This window comes from Perca fluviatilis, chromosome 4 (genome assembly GCF_010015445.1).
Source record: "Perca fluviatilis chromosome 4, GENO_Pfluv_1.0, whole genome shotgun sequence".
Lineage (NCBI taxonomy): Eukaryota > Metazoa > Chordata > Actinopteri > Perciformes > Percidae > Perca > Perca fluviatilis.
The window spans coordinates 44,744,800-44,771,370 of record NC_053115.1 but is presented as its reverse complement, the minus strand read 5'-3'; the positions used below and the strand labels follow the sequence as shown (position 1 = coordinate 44,771,370).

General features: G+C 42.8%; 1 protein-coding gene across 1 annotated transcript; it reads left to right on the top strand.

Annotated features, from left to right (window-relative positions):
• The first annotated feature begins 5,114 nt into the window (after positions 1 to 5,114).
• Positions 5,115 to 26,525, top strand: ddx27 (DEAD (Asp-Glu-Ala-Asp) box polypeptide 27). The gene is made up of 21 exons (XM_039797492.1): positions 5,115 to 5,311; positions 6,678 to 6,824; positions 7,209 to 7,268; positions 7,346 to 7,517; positions 7,635 to 7,687; positions 7,772 to 7,858; positions 9,163 to 9,268; positions 9,632 to 9,805; positions 10,163 to 10,313; positions 10,402 to 10,501; positions 11,511 to 11,652; positions 12,479 to 12,632; positions 14,876 to 14,957; positions 15,106 to 15,283; positions 19,734 to 19,840; positions 20,267 to 20,363; positions 20,676 to 20,767; positions 21,048 to 21,168; positions 26,003 to 26,099; positions 26,187 to 26,309; positions 26,396 to 26,525. Exons 1-21 carry the CDS (start codon positions 5,228 to 5,230, stop codon positions 26,409 to 26,411), a joined length of 2,343 nt encoding a protein of 780 aa, XP_039653426.1. The 5' UTR covers positions 5,115 to 5,227; the 3' UTR covers positions 26,412 to 26,525.
• The last annotated feature ends 46 nt before the right edge of the window (positions 26,526 to 26,571 follow it).

The window sequence follows — 26,571 nt, the reverse complement described above, 5'->3', positions numbered from 1 at the left end:
CAACCAATCACATGGCAGCTGCTTCAATGCATTTAGGGGGGTGGTCCAGGTCTAGATAATCTCCTGAACTCCAAACTGAATGTCAGAATGGGAAAGAAAGGAGATCTAAGCTACTTTAAGCGTGGCATGGTTGTTGGTGCCAGACGGGCTGGTCTGAGTATTTCACAGTCTGCTCAGTTACTGGGATTCTCAGGCACAACCATTTCTAGGGATTACAAAAAAAAGGACAAAGAATGGTCTGAAAAAGGACAAACATCCAGTATGCAGCAGTCCTGGGGGGGCGAAAATGCCTTGTTGATGCTAGAGGTCAGAGGAGAATGGGCCAACTGATTCCAGCTGATAGAAGATCAACTTTGACTTAAATAACCACTCGTTACAACTGAGGTCTGCAGTAAAGCATTTGTGAAGCCACAACACGCACAACCTTGAGGCGGCTGGGCTACACCAGCAGAAGACCCCCCCGGGTACCACTCATCTCCACTAACAATAGGAACATGAGGCTACAATTTGCACAAGCTCACCAAAATTGGACAGTTGAAGACTGGACAAATGTTGCCTGGTCTGATGAGTCTTGGTTGGTATAGTCAGAATTTGGGGTAAACAGAAAGAGAACATGGATCTGTCATGCCTTGTTACCACTGGGCAGGCTGGTGCTGGTGGGGGTGTAGTGGTGTGGGGGATCCCTTTTGCCTTCAGAACTGCCTTAATTCTTTGTGTCATTGATTCAACAAGGTGCTGGAAGCATCCTTTAGAAATGTTGGCCCATATTGATAGGATAGGGTCAAACACGGTATTAGTATGGTGTTCTAGTAATCCTTTAGGTGAGTGTAAAATAAACTGTAAAAAATATATCTTCATCATTCTCATTGCCTTAAAAACTAATAAAATTGTCTTTATTTATAAAATGTTGAACGTCAGCTCAAATTATTCTGGTAAACATAAAGAGATGAAAACAAATTCTTTCTTCTTCTAATCTACAGAAAGTGACATACTATTTCTTATCAAGTCTCAATCTCTCTAATGTCTTTTGAATGGATATATGTGGTGATTATATAATAAATACCTTTTATACATATTATAAATACCTGTCAGCTGTGATTCTATTATAAATACCTGTCAGCTGTGATTCTATTATAAATACCTGGCAGCTGTGATTCTATTATAAATACCTGTCAGCTGTTATTCTACTATAAATACCTGTAGGCTGTTATTCTATTATAAATACCTGTAAGCTGTTATTCTACTATAAATAACTGTAGGCTGTTATTCTATTATAAATACCTGTAAGCTGTTATTCTACTATAAATACCTGTCAGCTGTTATTCTATTATAAATACCTGTAAGCTGTTATTCTACTATAAATACCTGTAGGCTGTTATTCTATAATAAATACCTGTCTGCTGTGATTCTATTATAAATACCAACCTATACTGACTCGTACCACATTGGTCTGTAGTATTCTCTCTACTACTACAGTACTTTTACAGGGATGTATTTACATGTAGTACCATAATGAAACATGTATCACCTATTTTTTATTACAATATTTAATGATTGTACGAACGATGACCCAGTGAAACTATGGGTAGCTTGTGTGTGGCTGATCTAAAGTAATGATATGATCTAAATGGTATTTCACAATCAATTACTGTTTTGAACCAATGATTGTGAAGGTTCAATATTTCTTTAAAGATATGAATGTACAATGCCATGTTTTAAACATTGGATAGTCTGTGTTTCAAGTGATGACCCTTTTTGTGTCTAGAGTTTTGAAAAATAACATCAAGGTTCTGAAATTAGTAGCAAAGTGATTGTAAAAAACTGTAAACAGTAGTACATTACAGTAAAGAATGATGATGAAATATTACATCCACAGATCATGTAGTCTTCATGCTCCACGCTAATTGGTGACAATGAATCTCGTTATCTTGAAACTTTCATGATCTAAACATGGAATATTGTTTGTCTGTTTCCATACAACTATGCATTAAGAGTAATGCAACAGTTACTTCTCATTTTGAGCAGCTGTATTAATTGATAGTTAGATGATTGTAATGAAATGAATAGACAATCAGAATCAGAATCACTTTATTCGCCAAATGCATCACCAGACACACAGGAATTTGACATGGCAATCAGTAACACAGAGCTTGACAAACAGTATATGCACATAGCTGCATGGACATGCTTAAAAACAATCAATAATAAAATAGTCCAAAGATAAAATAGTAACGTTGGGGGGGGGGACCTGATCAGCTATTCAAAGGGGAAATAGCTCTTGTAAAAAAGCTATTGAGGCTGCGTGAGGTCCTTGTCCTTATCGCCCTGTACCTTCTTCCTGAGGGAAGCAGCCTAAAAATATCGCTTGCTGGATGGGACTGATCAGCAGCAATTTTAGCTGCCCTCTTCCTGACTCTGGCCTCATACAGGTCACTGATCGACAGCTGCCTCTGTCCAGTCAGCCTCTCTGCTGTGCGCACAATGCGCTGCAGTCTGTTCTTTGCCTGGGCCGATGCTGATGCAAACCCTACAGTAATGGATGTTGACAGAAGGCTTTCCACAGTGGCTCTGTAAAACCTAGACCGAACAGAGCTGGAGACGTTCAGTTTGGTTAACTGCCTTAAAAAAAACATTCCACTGTGAGCCCTCTTAATAATGGAGGAACTGTTTTCCTCCCATTTCAGGTTGTTTGTGATAATAGTGCCTAAAAATTTAAATGACTCCACCTCCTTCACCATAGAGCTCTTGATGGTTAAAGGTGAGAGAGAGCAGGGGGATCTGCAATGTAATGTGTGAATTGCTTTTTGAAATAGTAGTACTTTGATGTTAAGTTGTGTCATATTGAACAGGTGAGCTTTGTTAAATGAATAAATTATCTCAAGTTTATGTGTATTGTATCCAAGCAATTGAAAGAAGAGTTTTGAAAAATGTGTATTTTGATCATTGGTTGTGAGTTTTGTGTCTAGAGTTTTGAAAAAAGACGTCACGGTTCTGATATTAGTGCCAAAGTGATTGTAAAAAACTGTAATACCCTAACCAGCGCCGGCCCGAGGCATAAGCGAACTAAGCGGCTGCTTGGGATCGAGTGTTGTTTGGTACTTCTAACAACACGAATTGTGTTTTATATGACACACAAACTTAATTAGGGCACATACACCACTAAATAGATCACTGTATATGTTAGTTTAAACACTCAAACTTTTCTGCTAGCTGACAGGCGAATCGCTAGCATGTTCGGACATTGGATTTCATTGTAGCCTAGCCAGGCAGCTAGCTAGCTAGGCTACTTGTGCATTTGTTTGATTACATGTTTTGTTGGCGAACATTGACGCTTGTAGCAACACGGATTGTTGTTTATATGTCACACGAACTTAAACAGGGCGAACACACCACCAAATAGACCACTGGAGATAGCTAAACACTCAAAATGATTCAGCTAGCCGACAGGTCACCCGCTAGCATGTTCGGACATTGCATTTCATTGTAAGCATAGCGAGGCAGCTAGGCTACATAGCCAGGTTACCAGAGCATTTATGAGCTAACGTTTTACCGATGGTTTGCTGCTGTGCATTTTTACCGCCCTGTCTTCTGACAGCCCGGGACATTTAAAAAAATTTTGCGGTCTTGCGTGTTGTTTTCGCGACCACGCCCCCCGAGGCAAACTTTCGCTGGCCGAAACAACTAGCAGTCGCCACTCTGTAGCATGGAGCTCCTCTTCAATGTTTTTTTTTTTTTACCGCTAATTACTACGAAGGAGCTTGCTACAGGTATGCTACACTCATGAGACCATGGCATGTTAATGTCCGTTACTCAGCAACAGGTGAAAATAGGGGCAAGGTTGCGCGACTAAAGTCAAAATGAATTGAACTTTTTACTGAGGAACGAGAAGTGAATTACCTGCTGTATGTGTGAAAACAGCTTTATCTCACGCATCCATTTAGTTGTTGTTGAATATATAGCATAATTATATAATTTGTTGAATATATAGCATAATATCATTTTGTCATTCTTTCACGGAGGGCGCCAATACAATGGTAGGGAAAACACTCCAAAACCAATATATTTACATAAAATTGGCATGAATAATCCTAATGGTATTCATGCCCCTGTGTGTGTGTGTGTGTGTGTGTGTTGTGTGTGTGTGTGTGTGTGTGTGTGTGTGTGTGTGTGTGTGTGATCTTGTCATTTATTTGTCATCTGCAGATTGATTTTAAGTAGGGGGAAAAATCGAATTTAAATCATGAATCAGATTTTTTGTGAAAGAAATCAGGGTTTTTCTTTGGGCGGCCACATATCGCCGCCCTCACTTCCTACTAACACAAAGTACGTCAGGCAGACCCACAGCTGACAACCAGCTAAACTAATTGATGTGGTGGAGACTTGGGGAATGGGAAAGTTGCTGCATGTGTCAACAACAATGTACGCAACATTGTGGCTGCTAACTCTCCCAGACGGTTGGACTTGGACTTAGTCGGCTGATTGTTACCTGTTAATAAGCGGTTAACACGGGCGGGCTATCGATCAGGAAAAAAAAATCCAAATATGCATCCCTATTAGGATAAATAGATGTAATATTTACTCAAACATAAAGTCCTGTGGGAAAGAACGTGTTGTTTGGCCCTGAAGCCCAAGTAGTTGCGTGAAGTCACTACCTTAATAAATCAAAAAGCAAAACGCTATAAATCTGAACAAATTTAGGTATTGCCCTTATCCAGCCATCCCCAAAATGCACCAGAATACAGGAAATCACATCTATCACATTCAAAATGTTCCCCCCCTCACCGTTTGCACCCACTTTTGCACAAATAGAGTAGGGGGGGAGGGTCTTATGCATCTGTGCCCAGGGGGACAGTAGTTCATACTCTGTCACTGTATTAATACATAACTTCACTGTATTCATTTATAATGTCACAGTATAGCGGGACATTTGTGTCAATAATCGCCAAGCACAGGTGACTCCACGTGTTGGGAGGGGGGCCCCCAAATCAAATTCTGCTTAGGGCCCCCAAAAGGCTCGGTCGGCGCTGACCCTAACCCTCCGCTGTGAATGTACCTCCGAACAGCAGGCGGCGGGCTGAGCCTTCCGCCGATAACAAGCTCCGTGAACCGGAAACACACCGCTAACACTTCCTGTTTCCGTCAACACACGTGTGTTTGTGTGGAGAGAAAACGCCAGAGAAGTAAACAGAACTAGAAGCTGTTTAGACCCGTTTAGAAGCAGTCCGCGATGTTGCAGCAGCTGGGTCTGATCGGGACCCTCCGGGACGAGGACCAGAGTCCGGAGGAACCCGACACCGAGTCCGAGCAGGAGGTGAGTCAGCCCCGTCACACGGCCGCAACTCTGCCCGGAGAAACTGCTCCGGAGCCCGGGCACACGGCCGCAACTCTCCCCGGAGAAACGGGTCCGGAGCCCGGTCACACGACCGCAACTCTCCCCGGAGAAACGGCTCCGGAGCCCGGTCACACGGACGCAACTCTCCCCGGAGAAACTGCTCCGGAGCCCGGTCACACGACCGCAACTCTCCCCCGGAGAAACGGCTCTGCCAGGCGGCTGCAGGGGAACCAGAGCCGGGCAGGAAAACAGCAGATTCACCGCTGTCTGATCCATACAGTTATAAAGAATGGCAGGGATTAAATGGATATTAATATTGAAAATCAGTTGACACGTTTAACTTTAGATTTAGTATTTAGCATTAACTTAGCCAACCAAATTAAAAGATATAAGATGGATAGAACTTTACATTTTATGATATTGAGTCACATCCAGCGGATCAGTATTACGTTTATCTGCTGACGTCAGTGATCCAAAAGTATTTAAATAGTTTTATTTGACACTAATCTGTCGCACAATAACTTTTATTTACATACAAAAAAAGTATGCAGCGAGGGGAGGGTTCTGTATATTCGTGTGTGTGTGTGTGTGTGTGTGTGTGTGTGTGTGTGTGTGTGTGTGTGTGTGTGTGTGTGTGTGTGCGCGCGCGCATAGGCGTCGATTTCGGTTGTCACCCCGATTGGAGGTGTGCTAATAACATTGCAGCAGGTTAATTGGTCGTGCTATTAACGTCATCGCTACACTATTTCTTAGTAAAACCGAAATAACTGCCTTGTTTTCTTTTTACCATGGCTATATGACGCATACTGCAGAATGGATTTCAAGGACTTTGCGCGCCGATTAATGGCCTCCAATGTTTATATTTTTTTCTGCGACCCTTTAAATTAACATGTCCTAAACATGAGTTGAATTTGCACCGCAGCGCCACCACGCCTTGCTGCTTGCGTAGTTCGCACCCTGCATTAAACCACATTAAGCGTTTTAGAATATACCGGTCTAATGGTTTTTTAAAACTTAAGGCTTCTTCTTCTTAAAACGTGTCGGACATCACCACATTTTTGAATACATTTTTATTAATTTACATTAGTAATCTACAGGACAGCGTCTTTCAAAACATGACCTGTGCAAAAGAGAAGTGAAAAATGAATATCATTGTACCCAGCACTTCTGGAAATGCACTTCCAAATGCGTCTCTGTCCCAAGCTCATTTCAAACCAAACTTGTGTGTGTGTGTGTGTGTGTGTGTGTGTGTGTGTGTGTGTGTGTGTGTGTGTGTGTGTGTGTGTGTGTGTGTGTGTGTGTGTGTGTGTGTGTGTGTGTGTGTGTGTGTGTGTGTGTGTGTCAGGATGAGCCGATCGTCCTGAACAGGAAGAAGAAGTTGGGGAGTCGCGGGGCGAAGGACTTCAACGCTGACTTCGATTTTGGAGAGAGAGACGGACCGACCGATGACGACTGGGTGATGGCTGACGTCATGAAGCAGCTCAAGAACAAGGTACCACCCTGCAGAACCCTGCAGAACCTTACAGAACCTTACAGAACCCTACAGAAAGCCCCTCTGTGTCGGTACAGTCGGGTTGGAGTCTCCAGTTCTCGTTTTAAACGCTAAAAATGGGACTCAAAGGATTTGTAGCACATTTCCCACAGAAAGGTTTAGAGTAGTGGACTTACAGACAGCTAGGGCTGCAACCATTAGTGGACCTAAAATAAGTTCTAGGACCCTGTCTCCTCTTCTTCTCTAGTTTTATAGGAGTGGAGCCTACCCTGTCTCCTCTTCTTCTCTAGTTTTATAGGAGTGGAGGAGCCTACCCTGTCTCCTCTTCTTCTCTAGTTTTACTAGTACTCTGAACAGTGACAGTAACTGCTGGTGTGTTTTCAGAGGACGGCGACGACTCTAGATCAGAAGATCGAGAAGATCAGGAAGAAGAGGAAAGCCGAGGTGAGGCCGCTGTAACATTTCTACTTCCTGTCTGCTCAGGTTCCACTTCCTGTGTTTTAATACGTTCTGATCGGCAGGAGAGATGTGCTGAGGAGAACCAGGAGAACCCGGAGAACCAGGAGGAGGATGTTAAGCCGGCGGCAGGAGAGGAAGATGATGATGATGATGATGATGATGATGATGATGATGATGAGCAGGACGATGAAGACGAGTTTGATTCAGATGATGAAGAGATTCTGACCAAATCGGGTGAGTCAACAGAGGAAGCAGAAACATTTTGTTAATTAGATTCAGATATATTTCAGCCCAACAGAACCAACTGCATTAACAATTCTTCTTCTTCTTCTTCTTCCTGTTTCCTGTCAGACACGTTGAGAGACAAAGAACGCCGCGGGAGGAAGAGGAAGGGGGGAGAGGAGGTGAGGAAGAGTACCTGGTCACCGTGGTAACAGCTGTGTGTGTGCGCTGGGTCACCATGGTAACGGCTGTGTGTGTGTTTTCAGGCTCCGGACTCGTTCTATGCCGACGCGTCTCAGTTCGACGATCAGCTGACCTTTGACGACATGAACCTGTCCCGCCCGCTGCTCAAGGTAAACTCTTAATATGTGTGTGTGTGTGTGTGTGTGTGTGTGTGTGTTATATCTTTTAATGGGACAACACTGAAGAAATGACACGTTGCTCCAATGTAAAGTATTAAGTGTCCAGCTTGTATAACAGTGTAAATGTGCTGTCCCCTCAAAATAACTCAACACACAGCCATTAATGTCTAAACCACTGGTAACTAAAGTCACTACACCCCTATGTTAGATTCCCATAGAGGCAGGCAGATGTTTATTTTTAAAGGCCAGTTATTTCATGGATCCAGGATACTATGCATCCTGATAAAGTTCCCTTGGCCTTTGGAATTAAAATAGCCCCACATCATCACATACCCTTCACCATAATCCCACATCATCACATACCCTTCACCATACCTAGAGAGTGGCATGGGGTACTTTCCATAAAATCATCTCTCAATGCAAATCAAACTAGTTATTAGGCTAACCAACATAAAACCATGCAACTCTCTAGGTATTATGCATGTATTATACATATATACATACATGCATACATGCATACATGCATGCATACATACATACACACACACACACACACACACACACAGGTCTGGAGGGAAGGGTTACTGGCCAACAGGCATCAGACTGGTCTGGAATTTCAGAATAGCTGTTCTTAGTTTTTAGTTTGTTTGTGGTCTTGTGTGTCCTTTTTTTATTTTATACATTTGAGTGCCTTTTTTATGTGTGTGACATGTAAGTTATGGTTCTAATAGGTGATAATGGTTCTGTAATATAATATTTTTATGTAATGTTTTTGCCTGTTATGTTGGCCTGTTATGTTTTCTTTTTTGGGAAATAAAGATAGCTTTTTGTTAAAAAAAGTGTTTCTGAACATCCATGACATTCAAAACAGTGATAACTGAAACAGAACAACACACCATGCAGTGTGTATAGAAATATTTATTGCAAACAGACCTAAGTATGTATGATGATGTAACCAAGTGGCGTCTCATTTCATATGGGTATTTTTTCACCCCTACCCTTTACCACTTGGTTTCGAGGGGCTAGGGGTAAGGGGAAGGGGTATGGGGAAGGGGAAAGATGAGAAATGAGATTCAGCCTTTCTACCAGCTCAATGGAGTTTTTTGCCCCCAACTGCTCCTTCCAGGCAGTGCTGCGACCGCTGCCTTCAAGGCACCTAACCCTAACCTAATTACTCAATGCCAGACCCTTAATCTTTCGGATTTGGGTCTGGATTTCCAGGCTAATAAAACGTTAGCCAAAACGTGTATCGAGTCTGTGTTAACTTCCTGTTGTCTGTGTTAACGTCCTGTTAGGCCATCACTGCTCTGGGCTTCAAACTGCCGACTCCGATCCAGAAGGCGTGTGTTCCTGTCGGCCTGCTGGGCCGAGACCTGTGCGCCTGCGCTGCTACTGGGACAGGTAACCCTCTGAAAAACAGAATATATTATTCCTGCTACTAGGACAGGTTAGGTCAGGGGGTTACAGGTAACCCTCTGGGGGGGGGAAGAGAATATTTTCAGGTTAAGGCAATACCCCAGAAAGTTGGAAATGATTTCCTTTCATTAGTTTTAAACTCAACAAGCAGTTTGTTGTATTTAATCAGAACACTGAAAGCAGCAGAACTCTTCAATATCTGTTTAAGTTATATCGGTATCAAGATATTAAACAACGTTATCACATATTTTCCCCTTTATCCTGCAGATCTATCTGAACCAGTTAAAATATTTATAATATATATGTTATTATTTATATATAATAAATTATAAAATCTTTCTTCTTCAGGGAAGACGGCAGCGTTCATGCTGCCGGTGTTGGAGCGTTTGGTTTATAAGCCCCGGACCACCCAGGTGACCCGGGTTCTGATCCTGGTTCCCACCAGAGAGTTGGGGATCCAGGTTCACTCTGTGGCCCGCCAGCTGGCCCAGTTCACCTCCATCACCACCTGCCTGGCTGTTGGTACGAACACTTCCTGTTTCCCGTTTACTGACCCGCTCGTTTTTATGTAAAAAATGTCAGCTTGTTAAATGTGAATATGTTCTAGTGTCTTCTCTCCTCTGGGACAGTAAACTCAAATATCTTTTGAGTTGTGGACAAAACAAGACATTTGAGGAGGTCATCCTGGGCTTTGGGGAACACTGATCCACATTTTAGAGACCCAACAACTCATCCAGACAATCATCCACACATTAATCCACAGTGAAGATAATCGTTGTAGTTCCGACTAGTCGTAGATTCTGGCCTGTGGATGGTCTGTGTAGACGTCCGCCTGTCGGAGTATCTTGGTCCTAGACTAAAGTGTGTGTTTGTGTCCAGGCGGGTTGGACCTGAAGTCTCAGGAGGCTGCGTTGAGGGCGGGGCCGGATGTTCTGGTAGCTACGCCGGGTCGGCTGATTGATCACCTTCACAACACGCCGAGCTTTGAGCTGAGTCACATCGAGATCCTGATCCTGGACGAGGCCGACCGGTAAACGCCTGCAGCAACAGAGCAACACATCGGCACCGGTAAACTCCGTCTGAAACCACGACTCAGCGTTTTATTCTGTGTGTGTCAGGATGCTGGACGAGTACTTTGAGGAGCAGATGAAGGAGATCATCCGGTTGTGTTCCTACAACAGACAGACAATGTTGTTCTCTGCCACCATGACGGAGGAGGTGAGTATCATGTGACCTGTACTTTCTCATGTCCAGCTCTATCTTCACAGATGAATAGACTAGAATAAACTTTCTAGGTTGTTTACATTTCTTTAACCCAATCCCAACGGTCTTGGGCGGCTCTAAGCTCCAGACCCAGCGACGGTGGCTCTGCCAAATAGTCTCAGGAAGGAACTGGTTTCAGTGGAACATTTTCACCCCCCAAAAGAAAACTCCACATACAATATTAAATAAAGTTAACTGTTGACACAATCCAGTAACGTGAGCTATTTAAATGAGCTGATACATGGTTAAACCTCATTAGCTAATACCAGTGTATCTCCGTGTGGACTTCGTCCACAGAAATCCCACCAATCAGTCCCAAAACCTCCCAGTTAGAGAGGAAATTATCTAAACATATTCTTTATAAAACCTCCCAGTTAGAGAGGAGATGATCTAACATATTCTTTATAAAAAACCTCCCAGTTAGAGAGGAAATGATCTAACATATTCTTTATAAAACCTCCCAGTTAGAGAGGAGATGATCTAACATATTCTTTATAAAACCTCCCAGTTAGAGAGGAAATGATCTAACATATTCTTTATAAAACCTCCCAGTTAGAGAGGAAATGATCTAACATATTCTTTATAAAACCTCACAGTTAGAGAGGAAATGATCTAAACATATTCTTTATAAACCTCCCAGTTAGAGAGGAAATGATCTAAACATATTCTTTATAAACCTCCCAGTTAGAGAGGAAATGATCTAAACATATTCTTTATAAATCCTACCAGTTAGAGAGGAAATGATCTAACATATTCTTTAAAAAACCTCCCAGTTAGAGAGGAAACCTTTTTCAGCATGTAGAGAAGCACCATGAAGGTTGTTATTGTTTCCCCAAGAGACCGAGGATTGAGAACAGAAACACACAGAAAGAGGAAGGAAGAAGGAAAATGTTCTTCTGTTGATCCAGACTATGTGACCTGTGTCTCCAGCACTTTCAGTGTGTCATGTGACCTGTGTCTCCAGGTGAAGGAACTGGCGGCAGTGTCGTTGAAGCAGCCAGTCAGGATCTTCGTTAACAGCAACACTGACGTCGCTCCGTTTCTGAGACAAGAGTTCGTCAGAATCCGACAGAACCGAGAAGGAGACAGAGAGGCTGTGGTGGCCGGTAGGTACTTATAATACTATAATAATCATGTAGTAGTACTGAGAATAATATAATAATCATGTTGTAGTACTGAGAATACTGCAGTTCTAATCATGTAGTAGTACTGAGAATAATATAATAATCATGTAGTATTACTGAGAATACTGCACTAGTTATTACTTTGTCTCTGTGTGATATATAGCATTAGTACTTTGTCTGGTCTTTCGGGGAGAAGGACTCACCTTCCAGTCAGTTTTTGTTTCGTTGTAATCGACACATTCGAGGAATGCTGTCATAAATTAAATGTTTAAAGTGTTTCCACAGACAGACTCAACTTCAGCTGAACAATGTTGGCAGACCGTTTGAAACTCGACCAACGCAGCTAACTGGGCTAAGCTAACTAGCTTCATGCTACAGCTGATACACAACAACTAGTGCACTGCCAGAACTTTCAGAGTAAAACTCGCACTACAGAATTTATATTGCCTGTGTGCGAGTAGTCGACATAACAGACTTTGTTGACGTGTTTGGGTCACAGGGAGAACAGAATGACCTGAACCAAAACGGTTTGGGAAGAATACACGTACCGTTACAGCTCTAATCTATGTTGTTTTTGAGGAAAGCACTGCATATCGTACATATTGTGTGTGAAACATTAAGTGTGTGATGTGTCTGTGTGTGTGTGTGAGAAACATTAAGTGTGTGATACAGACTTTTTGTGTTTGGGTCACACTGTACCGATCGTCCTGTACTGAAACAGTTCAGGACAGATACATATACCATAACAGTACTAATGATGTTGCTAAAGCCGCCCCCCTCCCCGAACACTAACTTTCGTGTGTTCTAGCGCTGCTGACACGGACCTTTCAGGATCACGTGATGTGTTTCACTCAGACGAGGAAACAGGCTCACAGACTGCACATCCTACTAGGACTGCTGGGGCTGAAGGTCGGAGAACTGCACGGAGAACTGAGCCAGAACCAAAGACTGGAGAACCTCAGGTACACACACACACACAGACCCAGAGACTGGAGAACCTCAGGTACACACACACACACAGACCCAGAGACTGGAGAACCTCAGGTACACACACACACAGAACCAGAGACTGGAGAACCTCAAGTACACACACAGAACCAGAGACTGGAGAACCTCAGGTACACAAACACAGAACCAGAGATTAGAGAACCTCAGGTACACACACACACAGACCCAGAGACTGGAGAACCTCAGGTAGACACACACAGAACCAGAGACTGGAAACATCAGGTACACACAGAACCAGAGACTGGAAAACCTCAGGTACACACACACAGAACCAGAGACTGGAGAACCTCAGGCACACACACAGAACCATAGACTGGAGAACCTTAGGTACTCAGACAGAACCAGAGACTGGTGAACCTCAGGTACACACACACACACAGAACCAGAGACTGGAGAACCTCAGGTACACACAGAGAACCAGAGACTAGAGAACCTCAGGTACACACAGACACAGAACCAGAGACTGGAGAACCTTGGGTACACACACAGAACCAGAGACTGGAGAACCTTAGGTACACACACACAGAACCAGAGTCTGGAGAACCTCAGTTACACAAACACAGGACTGGAGAACCTCAGGTACACAGAACCAGATACTGGAGAACCTCAGTTACACAAACACAGAACCAGAGACTGGAGAACCTCAGGTACACACAGAACCAGATACTGGAGAACCTAAGGTACACAGAACCAGAGACTGGAGAACCTCAGGTACACACAGAACCATAGACTGGAGAACCTCGGGTACACACAAACAGAACCAGATACTGGAGAACCTTAGGTACACAGAACCAGAGACTGGAGAACATCAGGTACACAGAACCAGAGATTGGAAAACCTTAGGTACACAGAACCAGAGACTGGAAAACCTCAGGTACACACAGAGAACCAGAGACCGGAGAACCTCAGGTACACATAGAGAACCAGAGACTGGATTACATCAGGTACACACAGAGAACCAGAGACTAGAGAACCTCAGGTACACACACACAAACAGAACCAGAGACTGGAGAACATCAGGTACACAGAACCAGGGACTGGTGAACCTCAGGTACACACACACAGAACCAGAGACTGGAGAACCTTAGGTACACAGAACTAGAGACTGGAGAACATCAGGTACACATAACCAGAGACTGGAGAACCTCAGGTACACATAGAGAACCAGAGACTGGAGAACTGCAGGTACACATAGAGAACCAGAGACTGGATAACATCAGGTACACACAGAGAACTAGAGACTAGAGAACCTCAGGTACACACACAGAACCAGAGACTGGAGAACCTCAGGTACACAGAACCAGAGACTGGAGAACCTCAGGTACACACACACAGAACCAGAGACTGGTGAACCTCAGGTACACACACACACAGAACCAGAGACTGGAGAACCTCAGGTACACACACACAGAACCAGAGACTGGAGAACATCAGGTACACACACACAGAGAACCAGATACTGGAGAACCTTAGGTACACAGAACCAGAGACTGGAGAACATCAGGTACACAGAACCAGAGATTGGAAAACCTTAGGTACACAGAACCAGAGACTGGAAAACCTCAGGTACACACAGAGAACCAGAGACTGGAGAACCTCAGGTACACATAGAGAACCAGAGACTGGATAACATCAGGTACACACAGAGAAACAGAGACTAGAGAACCTCAGGTACACACACACAGAACCAGAGGCTGGTGAACCTCAGATACACATAGAGAACCAGAGATTGGAGAACTGCAGGTACACATAGAGAACCAGAGACTGGAGAACCTCAGGTACACACAGAACCACAGACTAGAGAGCTGCAGGTACACATACAGAACCAGAGACTGGAGAACCTCAGTTACACAGAACCAGAGACTGGAGAATATCAGGTACACAGAACCAGAGACTGGTGAACCTCAGGTACACAGAACCAGAGACTGGAGAACATCAGGTACACAGAACCAGAGACTGGAGAATATCAGGTACACAGAACCAGAGACTGGTGAACCTCAGGTACACAGAACCAGAGACTGGTGAACCTCAGGTACACCGAACCAGAGACTGGTGAACCTCAGGTACACCGAACCAGAGACTAGAGAGCCGCAGGTACACATAGAGAACCAGAGACTGGAGAACCTCAGGTACACAGAACCAGAGACAATAACTGTGTGTAATATGCATTTACCCTCGTTGTTCTCTGCGTTCTCAGGCGTTTTAAGGACGATCAGATTGATATCTTGGTGGCGACAGACGTAGCGGCCAGAGGTCTGGACATTGACGGAGTCAAAACGGTGAGAGTTCCTCAGACTTTACTTTAGTTTCTTCAGTTCCTTTAGTTATCTTTGTAGTTGCTGTACAACAAATTAAATTACTGTGGATTTACTGTCTGTCTGCCTCTCTCCCCCTGTCTCTTTCCCTCCCTCCCTGTCTGTGTCTCAGGTGATAAACTTCACCATGCCGTCCACGGTGAAGCACTACGTCCATCGTGTTGGCCGTACGGCGAGAGCCGGTCGCTCCGGGCGTTCGGTGTCTTTGGTTGGAGAGACGGAGAGGAGGATGCTGAAGGAGGTGGTGAGGTCAGCCAAGAGCAGCGTGAAGGCTCGTGTCCTGCCGCCAGGTAATTAACAGACAGACAGACAGACAGACAGACAGAGTTTTTACATTTTGGCTGTCGCCATCTTGGTTTTTTTTGGAGCAAGAGGTGTTATTATATCCATCCATATTTGGTGGAGAGGGCAGAGCTGGGGAGGATGACATGTCTGTTTATGGTTTCATGGTGCCGTGCTAAGCTAAACGCTAAAGAGGGAAAGATTTCAACCCTTCTGAAGCGAGTCATCAAACGGGAGATTTACAGGCGGATAAGCACAGACCTCCGGGTACTGGAGACATTCATCTGCATGTATGGCTGAACAGAACATCTGCAGACGTTCCCTTAGGTTATCAACATGTTCCAGTGAACTTTGCTGAAGTGAAAACACACAGTGAGAGGGTCAAAGTTTAAGATGAAGGCCTATTTCAATGAGAAAATTGTGGAATATAGAAAGGATTCACGTAAATTATGGAAGTCCCTCAAGCAGCTTGGCTACAGCAACAGGTTGAAAACAAAAACCAGTAACATAACTCTTGATCTGGGGAATAAAGTTACAGCAGAAAAGGTGACCGTGGCAGATAGTTTTAACAACTACTTCTCATCAGTTGCTAGTAAACTGGTGGAAAAGCTACCTGAGCAGTCAGGGCAGTACGGTGAAAGTTACATCCTTGACTTTTATTCTCAGCAAGAGGTTAAAGCAGATGGCTTTTGGCAAGAGAAGCTTAAAAATTTAAATAGCTCGAAAGCCACTGGCTTTAACAACTTCTAGATTCTTAAGAGATGCTGCTGAGGTTAGAGGTCGACCGATATGGGTTTTCTCAGGCCGATGCCGATCTTTTGAAATCAGGGTCGGCCGATGGCCGACATATGCTGCCGATTAATTTTTGGTCGATATTTGCTTGTTTTTAACCTCTATTTGAAAGATAAAATTTAAGTACTACACAAAATTTCTCAACAAAAATATTTATTGAACACTTGAACACCAATCTGCACTTGTAGACTTACATTAAACCTGTATAATGTAAAAACATATATTGTATAAATAAACAAAACGGGTAAGAAGAAAGAAAAAGAAAGAGAGAATTTTCCTTTGTCGAATAAACTTTCCAATTAAAAGATAAAGTTTAGTGCACTTAGCAGCATTTATCAAACAGCTGAGAACAATAAATTGACCATTTTAACAATAGTAGTGCTGACACACAGTAGCAACCAGCAGCATTTCTTTGTTTTGGTGTTGGCTGGGTGAAGCGCTGCCATAAGGGGGTGGTTTTCTTTTCAGCCATCAGACTTAATGACTAAAAAAGGGGAAAATACAAGGTTAAGTTAGTATTTTTGTATAGTATCTTCTTCAAGTCATTTTATAGATATAGGTATAGATATAAAATCTAACATTTGTTTTATAAATCAGCTAATAATTCAGTGCATTGTAAGTGATACAAGGCTAAAAAGTTTCTATCATCTTCCCAAAAACTGTCCTGAAACATGTATTTTTGGTTTGTTTTGTTTGTTGACAGACAAAACCAAATGGACAAAACCTAATGAAGGGGGGGAAACAACTTTAGGCCATATGGTCAAAATTAAATGATTTAATAATAATGTAATAACTATAACTTATAACAATAACGTATTTCACTAGTAAATTGCTGTTGAATAACAAAAACAACCACCATGGCAAAAGGGTATTTTACAACAACTTTGAATGCACCGCGACGCACCGTCTGTGTTCTTCAGACAAGTAGCTAAACAATGGCAGCAGCACACTGCTTAACATACTGCTGTTGGATCCTATACAGTGAAATAAATCACACTTTACACCGTTTAGCTGTCAGCATTTTAATCGTGTTTAATCCATCTGCTAGCTAGCGGTAGGCTAACGTTAGCTGCTGACGAGTGTAATGTTAACTAGCGTCACATGCTGCGATGTTTCTGTTATTCTAACATTCATTTTTGGAGCATCAGAGAGCAACGCAGGCATATCAGTGGCGCCGAAATGAGGTACAGAAATCCGCGTTGCTATTCGGTCCGGTAGATACGGGTCGTTAAGGCACAGGTGCCATATTAGCACCGGGTCTACTCTGTACCAACCCTAGCAACGACGCTAGCAACGCAAAGCCAGTCCTTCACTAGCCTATGGTGCGGTGGTCTCTTTTAACTACAACGTCTTTCTCTGTATTGAGTTGACAACCCTCTCAAATATAGACACACAAACAGAACAAATAATAAAAGTCTCAGATCCACTGTCTGTGATTGCAATATTCTAGCTTAATTATTGTGACATGACAGCATGACACGACAGCTATCAATATCCAAAGTAGCCGAACGTCATGTCGCCCGTTCATGTTTTTTCTCGAAGTTGGCAGTAACATGTCATACGTTTTTCATTAAATATATACGACTTATAAGAATTTAATCCTTACCGTTTTCTCCGAGGAACAGCTCCTTCCTTAGGCACTGGATGAGGTCTGCTCACTCTGCTGGTAATTGACTCTAGGGGCAGCGTGCGTCGAACACGTGTTCCACAACAACAACAACACCAGGCTGCCCGCTGATGCGCCTGCCTATTAATCAGCTTGATATTGGCCGATGCCGATTATGTAAAAAAAAAAGCCTAAAAATCGGCCGATTAATCGGCCTACCTCTAGCTGAGGTTATCACCCCATTTATCACTCCTATCATTAACATGTCTATAGAGCAAGGACATTTCCCCAATTATTTTAAGCTTGCCAGAGTGATTCTACTTTATAAGAAAGGGAGTAAATTAGACCATGGAAACTATAGACCTGTTTCAATTCTGTGTAGTCTGTCACAGATAATTGAAAAGATTATTTTTGAACAGATTGACAAGTATCTAGTATCGCACAATCTACTCTGAGTTCCAGTCTGGCTTTCGTAAGTCACATTCCACTGACACTTGTTTACTGTATCTAACTGACTACATCAGGAGGGAGGTAGATAAAGGTCATTTTTGTGGTATGGTCATGTTAGACCTACAGAAGGCCTTTTGATACCGTTGACCATGGCATTTTGGTACGCAAATTAAAAGCCATTGGTTGTAATGACTTAGCAGTCAGATGTTTGAGGTCTTATCTGAAGGATAGGAAGCAGGTGGTGGATATTGGGGGAACAATGTCTCAACCACTATGCATAGACTTGGGTCCCGCAAGGGAGTGTCTTGGGTCCACTTTTTTTCCTTCTATATATTAATGACCTTAAGTCTGTATGTTCATGTGAACTTTTTTTATATGCGTTATTGGTTTCTCATAAAGATAAGAACATAGTTGAAAGAACTCTCAGTGTAGAACTATTGAATGTCAGCAGGTGGATGTCTGACAATAGGCTATCGCTTCACCTAGGGAAAACGGAAGCCATACTGTTTTGGGTCAAAGATAAAACTGAAAAGATCCCCTGGTTTTAGTTGGAGATAATGAGATTAATGTAAAGGACTCGGTTACTTACCTAGGTTGTGTGCTGGACTGCCACTTGACTGGAGTGGGCCAAGCACAAAAGGTACTTGCCAAAGTAAATCAAAGCGTACGTTTCTTGGCAAGAATCTCAAGGTTTCTGGACAAGAACGCAATATTAACTCTGGCAAGTGCTCTAATTCAGCCTTATTTTGACTATGCATGCTGCTCATGGTATAATGGTGTCCTACAGCATCTGAAACATAGGCTGCTCAAAATAAAGCTTTGAGGCTTATTCTAAACCTCCCCATGAGATCTCATCTTGATACTTCTCATTTTGAGACTATTGGGTGGTTAAAAGTTGAAGATCGAGTCTCTCAGATTCACCTGTGCATGGTACATAGGACTGTGTATGGGGTTGTCCCCAAATATTTAATGAATTGTTTTAACAGAGTAAGAGATGTTCACAGCCACTCCACCAGGGGAAGCTCTACTGATTTTGTACCTCCTAGATTTAAGAGTAATTTAGGTAAGGAGTCCTTTTTGTTTGTAGCAACAAGCCTGTGGAACAGGTTGCCAGGAAATCTAAAGATGGTCAGACGTTTAGGAGGTTTAAAGCAGGCACTGAAAAATGGCTCAGATGCCAATCATAGTATGAGGATTTATTAATATATTGTTTTACGTGTCTATTTAATATATGTATGGTTTGTGATGATTGATGCTTGACCTGCTGCCACTTGCTCACCCCCCCCCCCAAGGGACCACAATGGAAATAAGCCTCAGGGCTTTATTGTGTTATCCTGACTTTGTTTTGTTTAATGTATGGTGCATAGTTGTATCGTATTTTATAATGAAATGGGCAAATAAAATCAATCAATCAATCAAAAACAAGTTGAGGTCTATTTTTATGTCCCCAGTGTTGGCATGGTTAAGCATTGCTAAGCCTCTCTCCTGATTGACAGTCTGTTTTAAAATGAATGGGAGTATAATTTACTAAATGCTGTATTGAAGACTTGAAACTAGCGATTGAGACCATGAACGTCAGATAACAGCAGTGATTGTTTCCTGTCTCTCAGACGTGATCCTGAAGTTCAGAGATCTGATCACGAAGCTGGAGAAAGACGTGGAGGCTGTGATGAAGCTGGAGAGAGAGGAGAGAGAGCTGGCTGCGTCCGAGGCCAAGGTACACTGATCTAACCTAGTCTCTAATTACTATGCAGAATTTAAAGAAAACTCACTTTTAAAGCTGCTTCACCTGTTACACTCCTTATTTCCTTCTTCCAAAACAGCCGGGAGTTTGCATTTTAAACCTGTCTTCTTATTTTAGCTGTTTTTATATTCTTGTTAACAAAGGTTGTTTTTTTTTTATACTTTTACCCGCTCTGTAATGTTTAATGTAAAGCACTTTGAACCGCCTTGGTGATGAAATGTGCTGTAGAGATAAAGCCGTCTTGCTTTACAAATATCTGCGATTAACAATTTAATTGTTTGTTTTGGCGGTCAGTTATATCCATGCTGGTATTTCAGACTGCTGAAGGATCTGTTAGCATGTCAGGCTAACTAGCTTCTTTTAAACGTGTGTGTGTGTGTGTGTGTGTGGTGTGTGTAGTTGAGTGTGGCTCAGAAGCGCCTCGATGGCTCCGCCTCCTCCTCTGACTCACAGCGAGTTTGGTTTCAGACTCAGCAGGAGAGAAAACAGAGCCGCGGTGAGTACAAATACACACAATTTAAAACAATAGAGAGGCAGGTGTGGCAACATATGTAACTCCTCTATTTAATTCAGTTTTATTTCTAGCATCAAATCCTATAACAGGAGTCATCTCAGGACACTTTACAGATAGAGTAGGTCTAGACCACACTCTAGAATTCACAGAGACACACCAATCCCCAAGAGCAAACATTTGGTGCAAGCGGCGACTTGATTTTCTTCATGTTGCCCCTGAGTTTTCATCAGTTAACTGAACTCCTCTGTAACTTTACTACGACTGCATATTTGAACTCTTGTTTCTCTCCATCAGTGTCGAAGGCTCTGCAGGAGTTTGATCTCGCTCTGAGAGGGAAGAAGAAGAGACAAAAGTTCCTGAAAGACGGCAAGAAGAAGGATCTGACGGTAAGACCAGGAAGTGTGTGTTTGTGTGACCTGCTGGGTCTGAAGGTGACTGAAGCGTTCAGCTCATAAATGTGCAGTTATTTTTATGAAATTTGGTTGAGGCAGCAGTTAATGATAAAAGTCCTCAAATGTCTCCAAATGTGTTTTATCCACAACTCAAAGATCTTCAGTTTACTGTCACAGAGGAGAGAAAAAAACTAGAAAGAATCAGAAGTTTTTGTGTTGGAGCTGTTGATTCAGGTTTAGTGTAATGATGCCTGTCTGTCTGTCTGTCTGTCAGTCTGAGGAGCGCTCTCAATTTGAGATCTTGAAGGCTCAGATGTTCGCTGAGCGAGCAGCCAAGAGAGAGAGACGCCCGAAGAGAGCGAGAGCCATGCCGGAGGACGAGGCGCCGACCAAAGGTCCGAAATACTGTACACACATACAGCACAGGCCAAAAGTTTGGACACACCTTCTCATTCAATGTGTTTCCTTTATTTTCATGACTATTTACATTGTAGATTCTCACTGAAGGCATCAAAACTATGAATGAACACATGTGGAATTATGTACTTAACAAAAACGTTTGAAATAACTGAAATATTCTAGTTTCTTCAAAAGTAGCCACCCTTTGCTCTGATTACTGCGTTGCACACTCTTGGCATTCTCTTAATGAGCTTCAAGAGGTAGTCACCTGAAATGGTTTTCCAACAGTCTTGAATGAGTTCCCAGAGATGCTTAGCACTTGTTGGCCCTTTTGCCTTCTCTCTGCTGTCCAGCTCACCCCAAACCATCTCGATTGGGTTCAGGTCCGGTGACTGTGGAGGCCAGGTCATCTGGCGCAGCACTCCATCACTCTCCTTCTTGGTCAAATAGCCCTTACACAGCCTGGAGTTGTGTTTGCCATTGTCGTGTTGTGAAAAAAGATGTATGGTCCAACTAAACACAAACCGGATGGGATGGCATGTCGCTGCAGGATGCTGTGGTAGCCATGCTGGTTCAGTATGCCTTCAATTTTGAATAAATCCCCAACAGTGTCACCAGCAAAGCCCCCCCACACCATCACACCTCCTCCTCCATGCTTCACGGTGGGAACCAGGCATGTAGAATCCATCAGTTCACCTTTTCTGCGTAGCACAAAGACACGGCAGTTGGAACCAAAGATCTCAAATTTGGACTTATCAGACCAAAGCACAGATTTCCACTGGTCTAATGTCCATTCCTTGTGTTTCTTGGCCCAAACAAATCTCTTCTGCTTGTTGCCTGTCCTTAGCAGTGGTTTCCTAGCAGCTACTTGACCATGAAGGCCTGATTCGTGCAGTCTCCTCCTAACAGTTGTTCTAGAGATGTGCCTGCTGCTAGAACTCTGTGTGGCATTCATCTGGTCTCTAATCTGAGCTGCTGTTAACTTGCGATTTCTGAGGCTGGTGACTCGGATGAACTTATCCTCAGCAGCAGAGGTGACTCTTGGTCTTCCTTTCCTGGGGCGGTCCTCATGTGAGCCAGTTGTAGCGCTTGATGGTTTTTGCAACTGCACTTGGGGACACATTCAATTCAATTTTCCAGACTGACTGACTTCATTTGTTAAAGTAATGATGGCCACTCGTTTCTCTTTACTTAGCTGATTGGTTCTTGCCATAATATATAATATCTAACAGTTGTCCAATAGGGCTGTCGGCGTATCAACCTGACTTCTGCACAACACAACTGATGGTCCCGACCCCATTAATAAGGGAAACAATTCCACTAATTAACCCTGACAAGGCACACCTGTGAAGTGAAAACCATTTCAGGTGACTACCTCATGAAGCTCATTGAGAGAACACCAAGGGTTTGCAGCGTGATCAAAAAAGCAAAGGGTGGCTACTTTGAGGAATCTAAAATATAAGACATGTTTTCAGTTATTTCACACTTTTTTGTTAAGTACATAATTCCATATGTGTTCATTCATAGTTTTGATGCCTTCAGTGAGAATCTACAATGTAAATAGTCATGAAAATAAAGGAAATGCATTGAATGAGAAGGTGTGTCCAAACTTTTGGACTGTACTGTATACTACATCACTACTCGGATATACTACATCAGTACTCAGATATACTACATCTGTACTCAGATATACACTGGACATAAAAAGTCCACACACCCCTGTTAAAATTCCAGGTTTTTGTGTCTTTTTCCACTTTTAATGTGACCAATTAAATTGAAAAACAAACAAATTGAAAATCTTCAAGGGGGCGGGGGAATAAAAAATAAAAACCTTGCGATGGCCTGGTTGCATAAGTGTGCACACCCTGTTATAACTGGGGATGTGGCTGTGTTCTGAATTAACCAATCACATTCAAACTCATGTTAAATAGAAGTCATTACACACCTGCCATCATTTGAAGTGACTCTGATTAATCACAAATAAAGTTCAGCTGTTCTAGTAGGATTTTCCTGACATTTTCTTAGTTGCATCTCAAAGCAAAAGGTCCCCAGAGAGAGCTTGAAAGATATCAGTCAGGAGAAGGGTACAAAAAAATTTCCAAAGCATTAGATATACCATGGAACACAGCGAAGACGGTCATCATCAAGTGGCGAAAATATGGCACAACAGAGACATTACCAAGAACTGGACGTCCCTCCAAAACTGATGAAAAGACGAGAAAAAAAATGGTCAGGGAGGCTTCCAAGAAGCCTACAGCAACATTAAAGGAGCTGCAGGAATTTCTGGCAAGCACTGGCTGTGTGCTACTTGTGACATCAATCTCCTGTATTCTTCATATGAATGGGCTACGGGGTAGGGTAGCAAGACCGAAGCCTTTTCTTACAAAGAAAACCACCCAAGCCCGGCTGAAGTTTGCAAAAACAAACATCAAGTCTCCGAAAAACCTGTGGGAAAATGTGTTATGGTCTGATAGAGAAAATTCTGAATAACCAAACACAAACTCCTCCTATCATGGAGACTCTTTACTGTAGGCCATGTTGTCCTCTCTTTTCAGGACATGTCCAACAGCAGATTTACGGTTAGCCAGTGTTATTCGGATATGCACCAAGTAGTAGGCACACTGTCAAAATCTCTTGTGGAATTTTCCAAGGTTGAATTTTTTGGCCATAATTCCAAAAGGTACTATCTTGGGCGCAGAAACTACACATCACCCAAAGAACAAAGAACATACCCACATGCTTTGGGACTGCCTTTCTTCAGCTGGAACCAGGACCTTACGCCAGCTACACACTGGCTGCATGGCGTTTCTGTTGCGTGTCACTTGCGTGGCGGCTGCGTGGTGTTTTCTATGTCTTTACACACCAGAAAGGTGTCTGACGCGGCGCTGCGGCTGCTAGCCTTGTCTTTATACATGTATGTTTCACATAAACAAATATATACTGATCTGATTACAGCAAAGACGATGTCGGAACTATTATTGGCAAAATAGGTTACAGAACATTTCCTTCTGTAGTGACAGGTGCAATGTTTGAAAATCTATAATTATAATATTATTATTATATTATTATTATTATTATAATATAAATTACATTTATATCTACATTTATGTCAAAACCTAGATACTTTCAAACATCAAAATGTCATTTATTAAATGTATATAAACATCTTTTCCTATTCTATTTTGCCTGGAAACTCTTCCAACACGCTTGCGTGTTGTGTGAAAAATAGGCGTCGGTCCTATTTCTAGCATAACGCGTTTTCGGCACGCCTCGAGCCGCGCCTGAGACGTGCATGTCATGCAGACAGTGTGCACGCTCTAACCTGTTAACATGGGAGCCCAAATAAAAACGGCCACGCCACACAGCTGACACACTCACGCCACGCAGTCAGTGTGTCAGGCCTTAGTCAGGGTGGAGGGAATTATGAACATTTCCAAATACCAGGAAATTTTGGCACAAAACCTTCAGGCTTCCGTTAGAAAGATGAAGAGGAATTTCACCTTTCAGCACGACAACGACCCAAAGCACACATCCAAATCCACTAAAGCATGGCTTCACCTGAAGAAGATTACCGTTTTGGAATGGCCCAGCCAGAGCCCAGACCAGAATCCAGTTGAACGTCTGTGGTGTGATCTGAAGAAAGCTGTGCACAGGAGATGTCCTCGCAATCTGGCAGATTTGGAGAAGATTGGCTAATATTGCCACGTCAAGATATGCTATGCAGTAGACTCCTACCCAAAAAGACTGAGTGCTGTAATAAAATCAAACGGTGCTTCAACAAAGTATTAGTTTAAGGGTGTGCACACTTATGCAACCAGGTTATTGTAAGTTTTTTATTTTTCCCCCTCAAAGATTTTGGTTTGTTTTTCAATTAAATTGTTCATGTTATAGGTCACATTAAAGCGCCCATATTATGCTAATTTTCAGGTTCATAACTGTATTTTAAGGTTGTACCAGAATAGGTTTACATGGTTTAATTTTCAAAAAACACCATATTTTTGTTGTACTGCACAGCTCTCTCTCACTGCTGCAGATCCTCTTTTCACCTGGTTTCTGTTTTAGCTACAGAGTGAGACCTCTTTTCATCTTCTTCTTCACTATCTTTGATTGCACCTACGCCTGCTCGTAGTTCAGATGTAGATCAGGTCAGCTAGCTAACTCTAGAGACAGTAAACAGAGAGAGCCTGTTTCTCCAACTTTGGTCAGTTACAAGGCAGGATTAGCGGGGAGACTTCTAAATGAGGGCGCATTACGTGTAGTTCTTTTGTAGATTATGGTGAACTTGTGTGTGTTGTAGCCGGTGCTTTGCTATTGAGAACGTACGGTAGCACCGTTAGCATTAGCGTTAGCATGCTAATGCTAACGGTTAGCATGCTAACGAGCTAACGGTTGTGGTTAGCCAGCTCATTTCGGACTGTGACGTCACACAGTCGATTTTGAACAGCTCACCAGGAGACTGAAGGCAGGACACATTCAGAAACCGTATCTCACTCAAAACAGCATGGATGGATTTTTTTCAAAGTTTGTATGTGTGTGGAAGCACCAGAGACACAAAAGAACACCCCAAATCCCAGAAAAAGTGATTTTTTTCATAATATGGGCACTTTAAAGTTCTGACATGATTTAACTTGGTCTCTTTTTTTACATCCCAAAAACCTGGCATTTTAACAGGGTGTATGGACTTTTTATGTCCACTGTACTACATCAGTACTCAGCTATACTATATCAGTACTCAGCTATACTATATCAGTACTCAGATATACTACATCAGTATTGCTAAAAGTAAAGATTAAACTGCTGAAAGTGATTGAATTAAACTTGTCTTTGCAGCAGCCAATCAGAAAGCAGGAAAAGGAGGGAAGAAGTCTGTGTTCGACAAAGAGCTGACCAACACGAGCAACAAAGCTCTGAAACACTACAGAGCTGGGTGAGACAGCTGTCTGTCTGTCTTTCTTACTGTACACCGGTCTGTCTGTCTGTCTGTCTTACTGTACACCTGTGTGTCTATCTACAGACCGTCCTTCGAAGACAGGAAGCGTCTTGGTATGGACAGGAAGCGTCCTGGTATGGACAGGAAGCGTCCTGGTATGGACAGGAAGCGTCCTGGTATGGACAGGAAGCGTCCTGGCAGCTCAAGGTGAGTGTGTGTGTGTCTCTCTCTCTCGTACTCTGTAGTAGCAGCTCCAGGTGAGTTTACCTGTCTCTCTCTGCTCTGTCCAATAGGTTCAAGAAGAAGTGATGACAGCCAAGATGGCCCCCTGGAGCAGCAGTTTTCTCCATGTTGTCTGTGCTCACTGTGTAAATCTGTTCCAGTTTTAAGAAGTTTTAAATAAAGTTGCAGTCTGTATGAAAACATGTCCATAGTTAGTTATTGCTCATAGAGCTGAAACTAACACATA

Bases quoted from the DNA above. Each gene is read 5' to 3' on its own strand.
- ddx27 (XM_039797492.1), top strand. From the start codon at position 5,228: ATGTTGCAGCAGCTGGGTCTGATCGGGACCCTCCGGGACGAGGACCAG. The intron at 10,314-10,401 runs GTAAACGCCTGC...TGTGTGTGTCAG, and splicing joins ATCCTGGACGAGGCCGACCG to GATGCTGGACGAGTACTTTG. The intron at 15,284-19,733 runs GTAATTAACAGA...CCTGTCTCTCAG, and splicing joins GGCTCGTGTCCTGCCGCCAG to ACGTGATCCTGAAGTTCAGA.